The following is a 17,755-nucleotide window of genomic DNA, read 5'->3' as shown; positions in this document are numbered from 1 at the left end:
TTAAGTATATGCGTGGGTACCTACGACAACCATAATGTATTTGTGTTAAGAGTATCTATTTATTTATTTAAGGTTTGCTAAAGACTATTATTACATTACAATATTATACGAAAGTCTTGCACTTATGCGTAACCAGTAGAAAACAAATATAATTAAACAGTATATAGTATGTAGTAATTAAACAGTATAGGGAAATGGAGTGTCTTAACACTAGATTCCCTCTGCCTACCCTGCTGTGTGCGGGATAAAGCGTGAAGCTGATTTTTATATATATTTTATTACACGTATTCATTTAAAACTACCATCTTATCTCTCTATTAAGTATATGAAAACATATTTCGTAGTCGCGGGTGATTTTTTTAAAGTACAAAATTCACGCCCCAACATCGTTGCTGAACATTTTAATATTACTTTGCTTTATAATAGACTTAAAACGTTTTATACGTTTATAACATTGGGACTCACTAAAATAGAAATATATTCATAGATTAAACTTATATTAACTCTGTTTCTAATAATTTAGGCAATTTAAACTTTAATTTTTGAAGAATAAATATAAATAATATTTATGAGAACTCTTTACTTATTCAAAATAATGCAATGTTTAAATTTAAACTCATGATTAAGATTCTCTGTAAAAAAGACACGTTCACAATAAAAAATAATTTGAGTGATTTAATTGACGCGACCTACGACGACGTTAAATTTTGATTTTTTTCTAAAAACACAAAATGTGTTTAGACAATGGTATGACTAGTTATATTTAATTGTAATATTATAAGTACAAACATTACAGTCATGGTAATACAAGTTAACACAATATAGGGCGAGGGCGGGGCAGGGGCCATCAACTTATCGGGCGCGCTGGCGGAGGTCCCGCTGTACGCGAGCGCGGCCCGCGAGACGGAGCTGGCGCGCGTATGGGCGCCCCTGCATCCACAGTACTCGGCGCGCGACGCCCTGCTTCACGCCCCCGCACTCTTTATAGCGACACGCTAAATTTGCTTTATTTCAATATTTATGGGACATATGTAAAGGTTTAATACAAATAAAACAACATTTTTCATGTAAATTTTATTATTAAAATTTTTCTTTTATGCAAAACATTACCGTATGTCTTTTACCGGTACTCAAGATATAAATAAATGTAATATCTTACATTTTCAAGTATATATAAATATTAACAAAACTTTATTATAAAATAATGACATCACAGCCAGTTCATTGATTTTGTATGGGAAAAGTAAATATGTTTTTAAAATTTTATCCATAGTTTTAATATGTTCCAAAATATTTATAGCTCTAATATTATTTTAATCATGAAAAATTCTTACATCATTAAAACCAAGTACAGCAGGATGAACATTAGTAGTACAGTAAGTTATATATAATATTATATAACACAATTTTCAATTTTAATACGTTACAATATTGTATACCAAATAACTATACTATAAAACTAAGATCAATATTTATCACTAATGTTTAATACTTTACTATGTGTCATTTAAAAAAAAACTTTTTGATAAATAAAAAAACCTATTATTGCATATAATTGTATTTTATTATGCGAGATTTGAGTATCCAATCACAAACGATGAAATCAAATATTCGGATTTTACAAACAATATAATTTAAGACTGCATATTTCTTATTTAAAGTAAGTGCATTTATTTTCATTACAGACAGATACACAAGCAATAATATCAAACATAACAAGTTTCTTTTTAAACAACATAACCAACATTTTGGTAACTAATAATAATAGTATAATATTATATATAATTGTTTTAATTATAATATAAATATTAATATATAATCGTTTTACTTAGTAAATACGAAAAAGACACATTATCATAAGGCACTTTATTAAGGCTTAAAATTTATTTTTAATTTAAGAACCAATGAACTTGTTTTATAAAATTTTATCATATACTAAGTAATAAAATGGCACTGTAATCGTCTAAAACCTGGCCATATATTAAAATCATAATAATATAGTAGTAGTAGTTATGTGACTATATATTTAATTTTTTTTAACATTGGAAAGACGATAATTAAAGATATTTATAAAAAATGATGTATATTAACAATTCAAATAGTTTTTAAGTACATAAAACATGCTAGCACATTCGTCTCATTGTAAACTAGCCAAGTGAGAGAGATCAAATTAGACTACGAGCACTATATCAGATCTATCTATACACTTGACAACATTGAAACACAACATAAACTTACGAATATGCTCACTAAAACAGTAAAACGAACTTTTAAAACTAAGTTAATATTATACACAAATTTAAAAATATAAACCACACTTATTGTGCAAAATTACTGTAGGAACTCACTAACATGAAAACAAAACTTGTAAATTAATAAAATGCTTATAATCTCATTTTATGTAAATTGAGCAATGTATAAATCTTGCTATTTGTCCTTACACTGGGTCGAACACAACACTATAATGTATTTTTTAATTCCCAGCGGGCCGTCCATGATTACGTCAGGGGGAGAGTTACCATTGCGTATATGTCTAAGGACCGTATTTATACCCGCTCTCAAGTCTGAAATCGATCTAAAGATGCAGTTTTCATTCATAAATTACATATCTATGAATGAAAACGGCATCTCAACATCGATCTCAGGCTTGAGAGCGATTTATAAATACGGGTCTAGATATTAAAATCCGAGATTTGTATAAACAAAAATAATTTTCGAACTGCCGTTTTAAGTTTTTTGATGTAAATTTTTAAAATTTGTAAGATTACATTACAGTAGGGAGTCTAACTGATCAGACCATCTGGAACAATAATGGGGGAGGAGACAAAAAATATAAAATTCTGTTTGACGTAATTTATCGATGGCCCATAGTAGAGAGAATTGAGCAAATTTTTAAGTGTGAAGTTCCTTTATTTTCTACATCAATGTGTGAACTTGTTGGTCTGCTGCAAGGAGCCGATAGTTTGTACTACGTTGATGATGACAGGACAAGCAATACTGGAACCACCTTCACTGGGACCGATGGAGTCACTGCCATTTCTATTATTATTTGTATCCTGCTAAAATGAAAACATTTTTAAACTTTTATATTAAAACATAATATGTTAAATTGTATAGTTGGCAGATTGCCTATTTTGTATGTCCTAATAGTAACGCGCTAAGAGGGTAACTAACCTGTCGTGACCGCACCGCGGCGGTGTTGCGGGTTGCTACCAGCATGGACATGTCGGGGGCCGCTCCTCCCCCTCCCCCGGCTCCCCCCGCGCCGCCTGCCCTGCTCCCCGCGACTATCCCCACGGTGTCCGAGTTGCTTGTAGAACTGTTGAAATAAATTATATTTATATTAATTATAAAACTCAATACTTGAATTAGAGGTTGTTTTGGCGCAGTAAGACATATTATGTACTGTAAATAAGACCGATTCCCACTTGGTGAAATTAATTGTTTTCATAGTGACACAGGTTTTTCCCGAGATTTGCTGACTTCAACACGAATTTGAGGGTCTTAAACGCTAGGTTCTCTTTTCTGTCTGTGTGAAGTTAGAAAGGGTACTAACTTTACGTTTTCCGCGGGGCTCCAAGTACTTTCCATGGTGTCCTCGTCGTGCGTGAAGGCGTCGCGCTCATCGTCTTCGCCCGCGTCGGATCTTGGAGCGTTGCTGTAAAAATAAAAATTGCCAACTAAATATACAAAATGTAAAAATTATTGGATGTTTTGTTCATATTAAACCATGAAATTTGGTCATAAAATTCGTGTGATGCAATTTATGAATGGATATTGGTCCAGTCTAAACTAAACTGTATATTAAATTTATAATACGAGTAACCAAATAAGGCCGATTTAACAAAAATTTTGAAGTAGAAAGTTGATATTTCAAAAAAAAATTATTAAGTGTAACTTCATATAAATTTCTAGGAGATCCATACAAAATTATGCTAGTTTCTGAAAACTCATCGTATAGTCTATGAGAAAACGAGGGAAAATCGATAGTATAGCGGGACAGACATTGTACAGATATCACAGTCGTGATTCATTCCCATTTGAGAGAACATTTAATTTATATCCATTCCCTATTTTGATGAGAGTTAGGGCAGTGTTAAGTTCATCCATTCAACATGCAACGGTTTTAAAAATGGGCATAGATGTGTGAATGGAATGGCTTCCCTGCTATGCGGAAACAAACATAAAATTGCAAAAAATGTGTAGTATGAAGCTCTTGAGACGTTGACTTAAACGAATGTCTCAAAAGTTAAGTGGGGAACGTAGCGCCTTACCACAAGGTTCCCTTTGCCTACCGACTATATGTGGGATACAGCGTGAAACTAAAAAAAGATTCATATAACTTACTCATAAGGCAAGTCCGGCCCGCGTACATAGTCCGGCTTGTTGTACATGAAGGCGGCCTGGCTGCCGGCCGACTCGCGCCCCGCGCCCCCCGCACCCGCCGCGCCCGCCCGTGTCGACGGCGCGCGCTTTATAAACGGATCTAAAACTAACAACATTTTATTTATTATTATTATATAAGTATTTTTAAAAAATAAATGTAATTTAATCTACCCTATTAACGCTATAAAGTTTATTGTACTCAATATTTACGATTTGGTCGCCTTGGCTAATTAACTATAATGAGGAAAAATATAACTAGGGTATAGACTTAGCGATAGAGGGGATAAGCTTGATTGCTCTTTACATAAATATATATAAATATAATGTAGCACATTACAATACAGTATAAGTAAAAAGAGGTTTAAACTTTTGCGAGACTAACCAACCCTCCACCTCCCCTCTTTGTCTAATTTGTATAAAGTTATGAAATGGATGCAAATTTCAAACAATCTTAAGATTGTCTTGAGAGACCACTTTCTAACCTATTAAAACCGATTAATAGTAATTGTAGTTAAATATGTGATAGTAAAATAAATTAAGCAAATAAAAATACGTTATAATTGTTTTATTTCAAGACCATCATCATTACGTCAAAAAAATATTCGAATCCAAGAATCCATATTTTAATTAACCGTGAGATGTTGGAACTGACCGCATCGCGTTAATTAGATCACTAGGTCATTTGGATGCGTCATGGTTGACAATACCATTACTTGGTGTTGTACATTATATATAATCTTTATTTGGCATTTCAAAATATATGTATATTTATCGTAAATATACATATATGTATATATGTATGTTATCGTGTATATTCAATTTAAAAACCAAAATTTTACACCTACCCTCTCCATTATTCTGAGCATCATAATCATTAGAGTATGCAGGATTCCCGCCCAAAGGGGAAGTAGTTTCGCAGTAAGGCGGGGGACAGTCTGGCGCGCTGGGGGCCTCGTCGGCCGCCGCGGCCGGATTGAAGGCATGCTGTACTGACGTACTCGTCGCTGGAAAATCAATTACCTCCTGAATGCGATTAACTGTAATAGTATAAAAGAATAAATATCATAGACTCTTATGCTAGTCCTAAATCAATAGATTTTAAACCATCGTCGCTTAGTGTGATAATGCGTTTGGTTGTAAATCGTGCGTTCGCTTCCCAGTCCGGGAAATTATTTTAATTAAAATTATTATCACTTATCGGTTCTGATGAGACAAGGCATAAATAAGGTAAAGGCAGTTCCGGCACTCAACAAACAATGTTATGAATTCGGTCGGAAAGCAGAGAACGGAGTGTTAAGACATTAGATACTTTCTGTCTACCACGGGAAAAAACACTAATAAATATAGATCCTAAAGCCGTATTTAGTTAGCCGTTTTATCAGTTTAAGGAAAAGGTATCGTAAAAAGTTGTATCACTAATAGAAGAGTAGGTACTCCATAGTGATCTGTTGCGCCAGTTTGCTTTGTTTACATCTAACACGTTAACCCTTAATGCGCAATACCGATGTGGTTATATTGTTTACATGATAATTGTACTAATAGTAGGCTTGCTGAAAAATATTGATATATTGATACTTTTAACCGATATATCAACATAGTTATTATTACTTTAATAATCATCAATATCGATATTTCTAATCTCCGACATTCCTAACTAATGCATACGGTAGACGAATCAACTTGGGATTTGATTCAATTAAGAAGGCATATTTCAAAACGAATGCACGTACATTTATTGCAAAATTACTTACATATCTTAGGGCCAATGTTAGGTACATTGTACCACAGGTAGAGTACGACGAAGAGCACCACTACGACTATCACCACGCCGACTCCCAAGACCCACCACCACCATGTCGAACTGTTATTGGTATAGTCTGGGGGAACACAGACGGCACTCAGGTCGCTCCTGTCTTCTACCAACCTGTAATAATACACAAAATTATTTCTAAATATTTATATTAAATCTATGTATAAATTGCAATTATGTTATTCATACCTTTTGCAATTTTGAAATATCTTATCAAACATGACAAAATATAGATAAAGTTTAATACAAGCTGTTCATTATTTTCATTTACGTATCGGTGAATAAATAAAAGTTGGACACTCGCAGTAATCAGTCGACAAATGCGAAATATTACAGATACTTTCTTTTTTTATCATAATATTGTGGAACTTAATGTTATTAATTTCATTACATTTTTACTTTAATTCACTTAAAATTCGTAACATGCTACACTGAAAGAATTATTTTTAATTAAGTATGTGTATACGATATATGTGTTACGAAATATTGCGCAATTAATCCTAATTTCAAAATTTACGTTGATTAAATTATTTTGATGAAACATAAAAGCTGATTTTTGTTTTCAATTTTTATTATGGCTGGCTCTCGCTATCGCTTTATGTTTATAATAAACACAAGTAGACATAACATTCGAGGGTTTAATTTTTATATAATAATCTAAAAAAACTCATACCTTGCTGGTTTTAATATCTTTTTAATTTAACAACATGTTTTAGAAAATATTATTACATTGATAAATTCATCAGAATTGTTTATTTATTTTCTTATTCTATCGATTTTTGTGAGTCAAGTTTAACAACCCTTATAAAATTTTGATGCAAATCTTTTAAACTCTTTTTGTCTTTAAATACAAATTATCATTATTTATGTGTTATATATTATATTTAATATAATAATATAGGAATGTAAAATCACTTACCCATTCATACATCCACCGCACATCACCAAAGACTTTACACAAGACGTCGGCACTCTGGGTGGTTCTCGTTTTAATTCTTCACAATTTAGACATTCGTGACACTTGAAGACATCTTGTACACAGTAGTAATTACTTTGGCACTGGGCATCGGAATTACATTGTATGGGTTGTCCATAGGCGATGGTAAACGTGCACCAAGTAGCCACAATGGCTACTAGTGCCCTGTAATAAAAGAAAAAAAACACTTCAACATATAGTAAGAATGTAAAATATAATGAAAATTGTTAATCTAAAACATCAAGTAATAATTAAATATTAATGTGTCGAAGCAAAACGCAGCGTTGAGTTCCGGGACTCAACACAAATTTCTACAGAATCTGGCGCAAAACCGGGAACGGAGTGTTGTAACACTAGGTTCCCTCTGTCTACCCTGCTGCGTGCGGGATACAACGCGACTAGAGAGAATATATTATAAATATTTAATTATCTAGGACGGTGTTGAGAACGATTGTCCTAATACTATACAATCTCTACATACACAAACATTTAAGGATATTGAAAATGTACAAATCATTTAACTGTTGACATCAATCTGGTTAAAATAACGTTTACATAACGTAAGTTATAACTTTATATAGCCAATAACAAAATTAAAATTTTTGCTTTCCTCACGATCCAGGCCACCAACATAACAAAAGAAATTTAGTATACAATGTGTCACACGGAAAGCCCGATATAATAACAACGAATTAGACTCGTATTACAGTAAACAGTCAAGTGCATGCGGACCACGCTGCACTCGAGCTTCCGATTCGCTGACTTCAAGTATAGGACGATAATGATAAAATGGTGTGATCTCGAATATTCCTTATCTACATATGATTATTGTTTTTGCGTTAGGGGAACGGAAACTTTAATTAATAATAATTCTAAATAATGATAAAGGAATCTATCAAAGTCTATTTATTAAATAAAGTAGGTACTCATTAAGTGAGGGGCAAGGGTGTAAATGTAAAGCGATGGTTGTAGATTCGAGCCCCACTCGAGAGAATGATTATTTATTAATATTTTCTTGCAATTGGCGTTGAGTTCCGCAACGAAACACGCGATACATCGAACAATTCGGCGGAATGTGGTTAACCCAGTACTCATTAAATATGTGCAATTGCAACAAGTACCTCACGCCACGATACGACATGTAGGTCACCTATAAAACATATATGCAGTTTTCATTAACTCCATAGTTCATATAAAAGTTAAAATATCAATATAATTATTACAAATATTGAAACTACGAAAAACGATATAATAAAACACCTTATAAAGTAAAGCATACAAAGAAAAAGGTAAAACTAAATGGAAGTAAATAGAAAGATGCGAGCGAGTTAAAATGAACCCACTTTTAGATAACATGACTAATACAAACGAGTGGCGGGAGGTGTGCAAATAACAAAAAGGACTACAAGACTTGCATGAGAGAGAGAGAGATATATGTGACGGTGCACGTATCAGAGAAGTCCTCTCGTATCACTGATCGAGCTTATTCACTGTACTATTTAAATATATAAATCCACACGTGCCCTTTATGAGATTTGCACTAAAACGGATGGTGACTAGTGGTCAGTAGTGTTTTAGTAATAAATAGTAAGATCATTTATATGATGGGTTAGAGGAATTGTTAAATTTATTAGATAAATTCCTTATTAAAAGTTTATAAAACTTTTTCGAGGCCAGTCGTGGCGTTCAAGCGTGTGACTAAAAGTGCGACAGGTTGTGGGTTCGATTCCCAATCGATGAAATGAAATATTTAATGTTTTCATTTCTTCGGTGTCGAGGCAAAGCGCGGCGTTGAGTTCCGCTACTCAACACGCAATGCCTCTCAAATTCGGAGGAAAGTGAAGAGCTGAGTGTCTTAGCACTAGGCTCCCTCTGACTACCCTGATGAAAATTAAAATAAAAGCTTAAGCAAGTTAATATCTCAAATAATTTACTGTAATGTATCTAATCTGTGATAATAGTTACCTATGCATATTTTTTGTTTTTTTTTACATTTAAACTAGTTTTACATAAAAAATACTTTTAAATAATATAATATAAACAGTACGTAATAGTTATATATAGAATAAAATAGTAATATAGAATAAAATAGTTATTATAAATACCACTTTATATAATTTTCCATTACTTTTTGAATTAAATACTTTTGAACAGCAGAATCTGTAATAAAGATAACAAATTAATTAAATATAATTCATAATATCTTTAAAAAAATATATTATTGACACTTTTTTAAAAGTGAACAATTTCGTTCTCTTTCATCGTATTCGTTCTATTCTATATCTGATACACTTTAACTATAAAACATGTCAAAACTTGTCACGGGATCTTTATTTGCTACCTGCGCTGAAAAATACTGTAGTAACAGGTAACGTATAATAAAGTTAAACGTTTAAACATGTATTAACAGGTTATAGCCTAATCATTCATTAAAAAGTTTTTATTACTTTGTGTCGTAATAGGAATAGATAGGTATAGGTACATACATTAGTTAGTAAAATATTTTAAAGATAAAAACTGCACTCAAATATTGATAAGACAAGGCAATCGCGCGACTAACAAAGCTTTACCGAACGTATAAAATTACCTAAGTGTAAACAACTTATACATACCTATTAAAGCGAATTACTTATAAAAAATTAAGCAGAATACAAGTGATGACCTTCAAATATCAACTACATGTTATGAACGTTGTGGGAGGCAAATATTAAAAACTTTTTTATAACGTTCCTATTCCTTAACAGATTCGTAATATTGTACAGATCTAGAAAGTTCTAAAATAAGAATTACTAGTACTTAGAAATATTATTATATATTATAATATTATACGGTTCACATAATTGTTTCCAGATAAATCTATAGATAAGCTATTATCATTACACTTTATATTATTACGCAAAGAAAGAGACGCCAAGCCTTCGATATAGCGGCGTAAGCGACAGGAGAAACGTGACTCATCGTATAACCCGATAGCCAGTACCAAGCGCTGGGTATCACAAGCTATGCTAAACGAAAAAAAAAAACAAAAGCTCACCATTTTTAGTCCGGTTTAGAGAAGGGATCATTTCTTTGCATGATGCAATTTTAGATTATATGACGATTATTTAATACAATTTAAATATGTATGTTAACAAGAATATTAACATGTACTCATATGTTTTTTATTACATCTGTTTTTAAATATTAATAATAAATAATAATGTATTGCAAATAATATTGTTAATAATTTAGTGAAAAAATATTTTTATACTTTTTTATATCGCTAACGTTAATTTTCTATTACATCCATAGATCGTCAATCCATAAAAATCCGATAGAGCTGTTTCAATTGTTTTTTTAATTATATATATTGAATATCGATTAGGTGTTTTACGAAGTAGTTCTATTAAGAACTGCTCCGAAGGAAAATTACTTATAAAATTGCATATTCAAAGAACAATGAAAGTTAAGCACGTAAACGTAAAAATACGGGTCTTAAAGTAGATAATATGTACTACTTTAAGACCCGTATTTTTAAGCGCTCTCAAGTCTAAGATCTTGAGATGTCGTTTTAATTTTCCAGATTTGTAATTTCTGAATGAAAACAGCTTCTCTAGATCGATCTGAAACCTGAGAGCAGTTTATAAATACGGGGGCTAAGTTGCCTTCAAATAATATTTAAAAGGCGTGAAAACTTTGGAAGTTGTTTTAATAGTAAAACCAATAACATGGCTTAGGTTTAAAACAATGATTGTGGTAGGAAACATAAAGAGCGGCTTGACTTTAAAAGACTTTGGGCATGGGTTATAAAAGCTGTATAAAAATGTTCAAATACTAATTTTGTTATTAGTACATGACCATAAATGACAATTGATTCATTAATTGAAAAAACTTTATCTTATAGAGACCATTGACCATTTCTTTCATCTGCTTAAGAACTAAGTATACGGTATACCTTTAACATATTTTAATCTACATATTTGATATTAAATCAATTATTAAAATAAGCATACGTATTTGAGGTTAAAGGAAAGTGTTATTTATTATCCTACTTGTTTATTATGTCAATGATAATATATAATAGTTTATCCTGTAAGGGGTTATCATTCAAAAATATATGTTTAAATATATATGTATTTAACATATTTTGCGTACTTTATAAAAAATGGACTAACGAAATTACGGTTATTAGTTAGCTCCTATAATAAAAAAATATGCTTCTTAAACTTAAATGATAAAATATATAATTAGCCCCTACATAATATAATATTTTCATAATTTTATTTAAGAGTGAAAATATAAAAATTTTCAATATTTCTATGCGTATATTATTTTTAGAAACTGTATATCAGTTTCTAAGTAGTATATAAGATACGTTTTTTATTCGATACTCAAGGACCTATTGGCACTCAATTAACGCCTACTGAAATACTTCTCTACATAAGCCCATAGTAATATTACGTTTACGAAATGGCAATGAAGCCACCATTTGACTAAGATATAGATTTTGTAGAGCCGAAATTGAAACTACGACTATACTCATAACATCGTAGATCATGTCGTATAAGTAGTAAAATGTAGAAGCTTCACTCTCCAATAAGACCTAGATTTAACCAGCGAAGCAACATTTAAATGTCACCTAAATTTTATTTACAATGTTTGAAATTGTTTTTAATTGAATTGAAATTATTTTTGCGAAATATCATTCTCTCTCAGACATTCTGATGCACGTATTGTCATGTTTTAATAACCAATACTCTTATTAGTACCTAATATTTTATATATTTAGAACTGAAAGAATAATAATACACCCGTACTAAATTTATTTATTATAGGGGACAAAATATGTGAAAAAGTTCTTAATAAAATCTAAAGTATAATATTCTATTTGCACTTACTTAAATACCTTTGTAATTATTTCTGAAACATTGCATACAACAATTTCTTTGAAAGAAGGCTGTTCTGCTGATAAGAACTACAAATAAATAATTTAATAGACTAATAATAATACTGGGAAAAGCTAGGTAGTACCGCGTGCTCTTAGAGTAGTCAGTGTTACCGTGCTGATTGGTTATGATGGATTATTGATATCATATTTTGAAAATTTGGGCTTTCGAAAAGGATACAGATTTTATCTTTAAGGGTACTAAAATACAGCGTATTACACCGAAAAAAGATAGGTAGCTGTGTATATGTGCGTTGTTATTACATTTTTTGTTTCTATTTTATAACACTATACGTTATACCAATTTATCATAGATTAGGAAGCAATAATGCAGTAAATACTACAAGTATAATGTGTTTTTTTATCTTCACGCTGTATCCTAGAGGGAGCCTTGTATGAAGATACTCCGTCCCCCATTTTCCGCCAAGTTCTGAAGGCATTGCGTGTTGAGTGGTGGAACTAAACGCCACACTTTGCTTCGACATCAGAGTGATGAAATGAAAATATTAAATATTTCATTTCCTCAAACCCACAACCTATCGCGTTTACAGGCACACACTTGCCCCTCTGCCACAACTGCCCTCAAGCTTTAACTATTTTATTGGACATTAAAAATATACTGATTTATCCATACCTATATTATAAATCCGAAAGTAACTCTGTCTGTCTGTCTGTCTTTTACGCAATCAGGGCCAAACCGCTAATTTAATTGTGATAAAATACTCATATAGAGATACTTGAGGGTCTCGGGATGAACATAGGATACTTTTTTTTCTCATATTTGTAATATGTTCGATATATACCAATATATTAAAATAATTAATTTGACATGCAATTTATTCCGCCATGTTAATAACAATCGTCGCTACACGTTGCTAAGCAACAGCTTACAAAGTTTGTTGTTTTAAGAAAACGTCACCCAAAGTGAGTTTGCTTAATGCATACATGGCGCGCGCCGATATAGATTTGTATACATTAACAAAAATTAGATGATTTCTATAATTTGATATTCACCCTTATGAAAATAAATATAATAGTCACTTTTAGCATTTCATCTAGATGGAAATTATAGTTTAATGTATAACATTCTAATAAATAATTAAGATATCACTGATTCCAAATGACCTAGCCTACGAGTGGTATAGTATGACCGAAGCGAACGGGCAGAAAACTTTGATGATTTTTTAAATTTTTATATATTTTCGAATTACTATTATTTTTTATGTAATTATTTGCTGCTTATAATTAATTTATCTCAGTTCGGTTATCTATACCGATGTTATACACTTAAAATATCGTAATTTTAATCATTTGGGATTTTATTTAATATTGTTCGCAAAAATTATTAATTATTTAATATAGAAAAATGTTTAGTACGCGCGCACGACAAACTTTAGGTACTTTTTCTAATATTAAGAATTTTCTTTAGTTACTTTTACTTCTTTTGTTTGTTCATTTTGGTTACTCAGATATTTTTTCTAATAATAAATCTCCACTTATTATTATTTTTTAACTTATTTTAATTATTTAGGCTTATATTTTCGCGGGCGTAGCCGCGTCCGGGCCCACTAGTATATATATATATATAGGTTTTGAATTTGTATTAATATAACGGTACTTACAATACATAGCAAAATTAAGGTTAGTTTAGAAAAAATATAACTTCTCCAAGAAAATGTAACAAAAAATCTATAAATATTAATCACATTTAAAAAGTAGCACAAAAGAATGATGAACAATAAACAGAGAGTAACAAGAAACTGCAAGTGCGTTCAATTCTTGCTCGGGAAACTTAATTTCGTTCTCTCACTCTGGTTAGAACAAAACAAAGCGCAGCGTAGAGCTTGAACACTCAATAACTCACTGCAATGTATCAGAAAGTGAGCAGTATATGAGGAACAGAATATCTAAATACTAAATTCCCTCTGCTTAAACTGTTTTTTTTATGAGATACAGCTTTAAGCCAACAAAAACCTGAACTGGTAAATTTAAAACTAATATTAAATATTTTCTAAATAATCGGAAATGGTCATTTTATGAAGTTGTGTGTAAAGAGAAAAGAAAGAGGTTCTGTAGGTTAAAGATTCTGCATTTGTTCTGAGATATTTGTTTATATCACATAAATATAAATACATTTTGTAAATAATTATAAAAGAGAGGGTATCTCAACATTGTTAGTAAAAAAAGCAAAAATAAATTACAGGTAATTATTTTTTTTTTGGCAATATTTGAATATTTTCAATTGCATGACTACACATGCACTGATGTCAACATATATTGTACATAAGGAAAGCAATATTTTAAAATTTAAATTGGTAGAGACTGTCTACTCTTAAGATAAACTTTTACAAACATATATAAATAAGTGTAATTACAATAATGCACAGTTTGTCATTTGTGCAGGCAAAAGCAGCTTCACCAAATAAATATATAATAAGTAATAAATAAATAATACAATTTTCAATCATTTTGAAAAGGAATCAAGTTTGCCTTATACCAACATTAGACAATTTTGATTTGCCTGTTCCTAGAAGAACTGGTATACTATTTCATTCGGAATTCAATTTAATAAGAACACTAAAAAACATGGTTTTGATATCTGTATAGACTCTCCAATAAATTTTATTACAAAATTGAAAGTTGATTGTCTCTAATCAAAAATTCCTTCCATGAAGAATGTATTTAGTTATATACTATGTAATATACATATAGTCAGAAGGTATTTTGCTCTTATAAACTTTTTAAAAAATAAGTAAAAAAAAATAATTGTTTTATTTATTTATTATTTCTTACATATTTTAGTGCTGATGCTATTTTAATGTTATTGTGATTACCTATTTAAGTAATGACAAAATATATACATAAGTGTGAGAGAAGGCCAGCTATAAGAGACTCAACATGCCATGTCCTGAATTTTGGTGTATCAAGCTTGCAAATAAAACTATATTTAAAAAGTATTAAAAATATATAAATATATTTGTTATGTCTAAATAATAAAAATTTTAGATTCACTATAGAAAATTCATTAATCTAAAAAGTTTTAGATGAATGAATGAATTATATATTTTTTTATATAATTAGACAGCATCTTTCATATTATTTTACATTTATTTCTAGAAATTAAGAATTATATACAAGCACTGCAATTGTAGATATGGACAAATACCTTCAGACTTTTTTTATGAACGCAATTCAGTTATTTTAGGAAATGATCTGAGTAAAATTAAATAAAATAAATCAGCTGGGATACAGTCCCAGGATAGGCAGAGGGAACACGAGACGCTGTATTCCCCACTTTTCGCCGAATTCTGGAGACATTGTGTGTTGAGTGGCGGAACTCAACGCCGCACTTTGTCTCTACATCAGAGCAAAGAAACGAAAATATATAAAGTTAAATATATATTTTCTTTCCTCGAGTGGGGATCGAACCCACAACCAGTCGATTTTGCAGCACACTTTGGGCATGCACGCTGCACCACGTATGACTTTTGTCTTGTGCTTGTGAAATTAAACTAAATTTATTTAATAAAATATTTGCTTACCTTGCCATATCCTCCAATAATTGCTCTACACTACACTTTAAAATTTACACTATTCACTAAAAAGCAAAGAAAAATATAACTTATTTTTATTTCACATCAAATTACAAGGAAATAAAGTTTTCACACAATTTATTTAAGCTCACACTATATTACTTGCTCTATTATAAAAATTATAACTACATTGAGAGTCGAGTCGGAGAAAGAGTCGAGAGTCACGTTCAAACGCGCACATCTCAAAACGATAACTAAATGTAAATTTTTAAATTAAGCAAAAGTTCTACACTTGCCGCATACAACTTGAATAATGCTTTGCGAGACAAGTCTCAACCTGCTCAGATGCTGCAGATCGACATGTGTATTGTTTATCTCATATTAAGTCGTACGTTAAAAAGAGACAAATGATAAATTGTCAAATGTCAACTAGGGACGTGCTAAGTTACGATTATCGTCGATGTCAACGACGCTGCTTAGCATACGAATATCATCGATTAAAAGCATCGATGTTTTTAAAAAGATGTTATTGTAACAGTATTAGAATTAGAACACCGATTACCACGCAATTTAAACTTCGCTATATGTTTGTTTTTAAGCAAGCACGTACATAGTAAAGAATTCCTTTATCTATTAGCTTATTGTAATATAAGCCAAATTATAAAATACAAACATTTATACGGATATCAAATATGCTAAAATATATAAAACAATATTTTTGTGTATTATTTAGGGTAAAACCGGGATAGATGCCCTACTTTTTGAAATGTCCACCTAATTAGATAAAATATATTTTTTATAGGAATCATTTTTATTTATTTAGCTAGCTCAATCCTTTGTGATGAATTACTTATATTTTTTTTTAACAAATCAAATATAGATTTTGCAAAAAATAGCTTTTCGTGAAACACTAATTTTGAGGATAGATGCCCACCTATATGGATAGTTGCCCCACTATGAAAATGCTGGGGAGGATAGATGCCTGCAGAGTAAGGTAGGCGCACTTTATACCGATTAAATGAAAAAACCAAACCAATTGTTAAATAATTCTAATTTTAAAACAGCGATTTTGTTTCCAACAAACATAATCATAATAATGAAAAGTAAATAGTGTTTTTTAAAATCTTATAATTGCTATTAAATTGTAATATCACAAAAATAGGTAACCATTATTAAAATTTTAAAACATTTGTGTAACTAAAATATTAATTCTTTCAACATCCATTATCATATTTTTACAACAAAATTACAATTCTTAATATTTTTTCTTGTAAAACACTAATATTATAAATTAAAATATTATAATATCATAAATACTAACATCCACATTGCACAATTATACATTTTTATATTAAAAAGAACAAAATATAATTTTTAGTTATCTATTCTAATTCTCTAATTATCTCAAATAATAATTATTCGTTATTCCAATTTAATTAAAATTTAGCCAGATAGGGTTTTTATTTTTCCACATCTTGCGCAATAATTTCTGAAAAGTGTACAGGTTTCATGTAGCGAGTTCTGACACATTACACATTGAATCCAGTCGGATTGCGACTTTGTATTTTTATAGTTTTCAAAACATTCTAAACATTCTAATGAAACAGTCTAACTTAGTTTTCAATTGTTTTCGCTTTCTCTTAGCTATATCTTTCTTGTGTTTAAAAAATGCTAATTTAATAAATACTTTAAAAAATATTTTAAAAATATATACCTAACTCCATATACTGAGTATAAAGGGATAGATGCCCCTAAGGGCACCTATACCTCGAAAAATCAGGGCAACTATCCTTCGTGATAGGGATAGATGCCAAGGAATTTTTTTAGTAAATTATAAACAAAATAGAATCTATAAGCACCTAGATACAGTCTTAATGAACCAATACATCGACGTAATAAAAAATATAGCGTAATTGATTACAAGTTATAAAGTTATACAACGCAAAATATTAACCTTTAAATCTTTGACGCGTTCACGACTTTCGCCGCGGAGATATTTACTAAAATGTGCTAAACGCGTCCTCATTGCACGAATGTCCGTGAATAACTTTGGTGCGGGAAGACTGTGGCTCCTGCTTGTACAATTATTTTTTTGTCGCGAGTTCGGGAAGTTAGGTATTTTGAAA

The 17,755-nt window shown here is 30.7% G+C and overlaps 2 protein-coding genes across 13 annotated transcripts in view; one reads left to right on the top strand and one right to left on the bottom strand.

Moving 5' to 3' along the window:
- The window catches only part of btv (dynein cytoplasmic heavy chain beethoven), a 55,216-nt gene extending 54,144 nt beyond the window's left edge, over positions 1-1,072 (top strand). The window contains exon 79 of the mRNA XM_085200097.1: positions 826-1,072. Coding sequence (XP_085056223.1) covers positions 826-999 — 174 coding nt within the window. The 3' untranslated portion in view covers positions 1,000-1,072. The remainder of the gene's footprint in view (positions 1-825) is intronic.
- Positions 1,073-1,542: 470 nt separating this feature from the next.
- LOC146530076 (uncharacterized) lies at positions 1,543-15,996 on the bottom strand. 12 transcript variants are annotated; one of them, XM_085200086.1, is made up of 10 exons: positions 15,819-15,994; positions 15,639-15,694; positions 9,278-9,332; positions 7,116-7,337; positions 6,138-6,310; positions 5,232-5,423; positions 4,348-4,492; positions 3,557-3,658; positions 3,175-3,319; positions 1,543-3,059 (listed from the first exon to the last, which is right to left on the bottom strand). In XM_085200086.1, the coding sequence occupies exons 3-10, from the start codon at positions 9,295-9,297 to the stop codon at positions 2,922-2,924; spliced, it is 1,137 nt and encodes a 378-aa protein (XP_085056212.1). In that variant the 5' UTR covers positions 9,298-9,332; positions 15,639-15,694; positions 15,819-15,994; the 3' UTR covers positions 1,543-2,921. The 12 variants fall into 12 exon arrangements, with proteins under 12 accessions (XP_085056212.1, XP_085056221.1, XP_085056215.1 ...); XM_085200095.1 differs by having other exon boundaries at positions 9,301-9,332; positions 15,819-15,993; XM_085200089.1 differs by having other exon boundaries at positions 4,348-4,486; positions 15,639-15,996.
- Positions 15,997-17,755: the final 1,759 nt, after the last annotated feature.

The sequence above is a fragment of the Heliconius melpomene genome, chromosome 17 (genome assembly GCF_056956725.1).
Source record: "Heliconius melpomene rosina isolate 202511_hmr_F chromosome 17, ASM5695672v1, whole genome shotgun sequence".
NCBI classification, from domain to species: domain Eukaryota; kingdom Metazoa; phylum Arthropoda; class Insecta; order Lepidoptera; family Nymphalidae; genus Heliconius; species Heliconius melpomene.
Note: the sequence above shows the minus strand (reverse complement) of the source record. Positions and strands in the feature narration are given on the sequence as shown.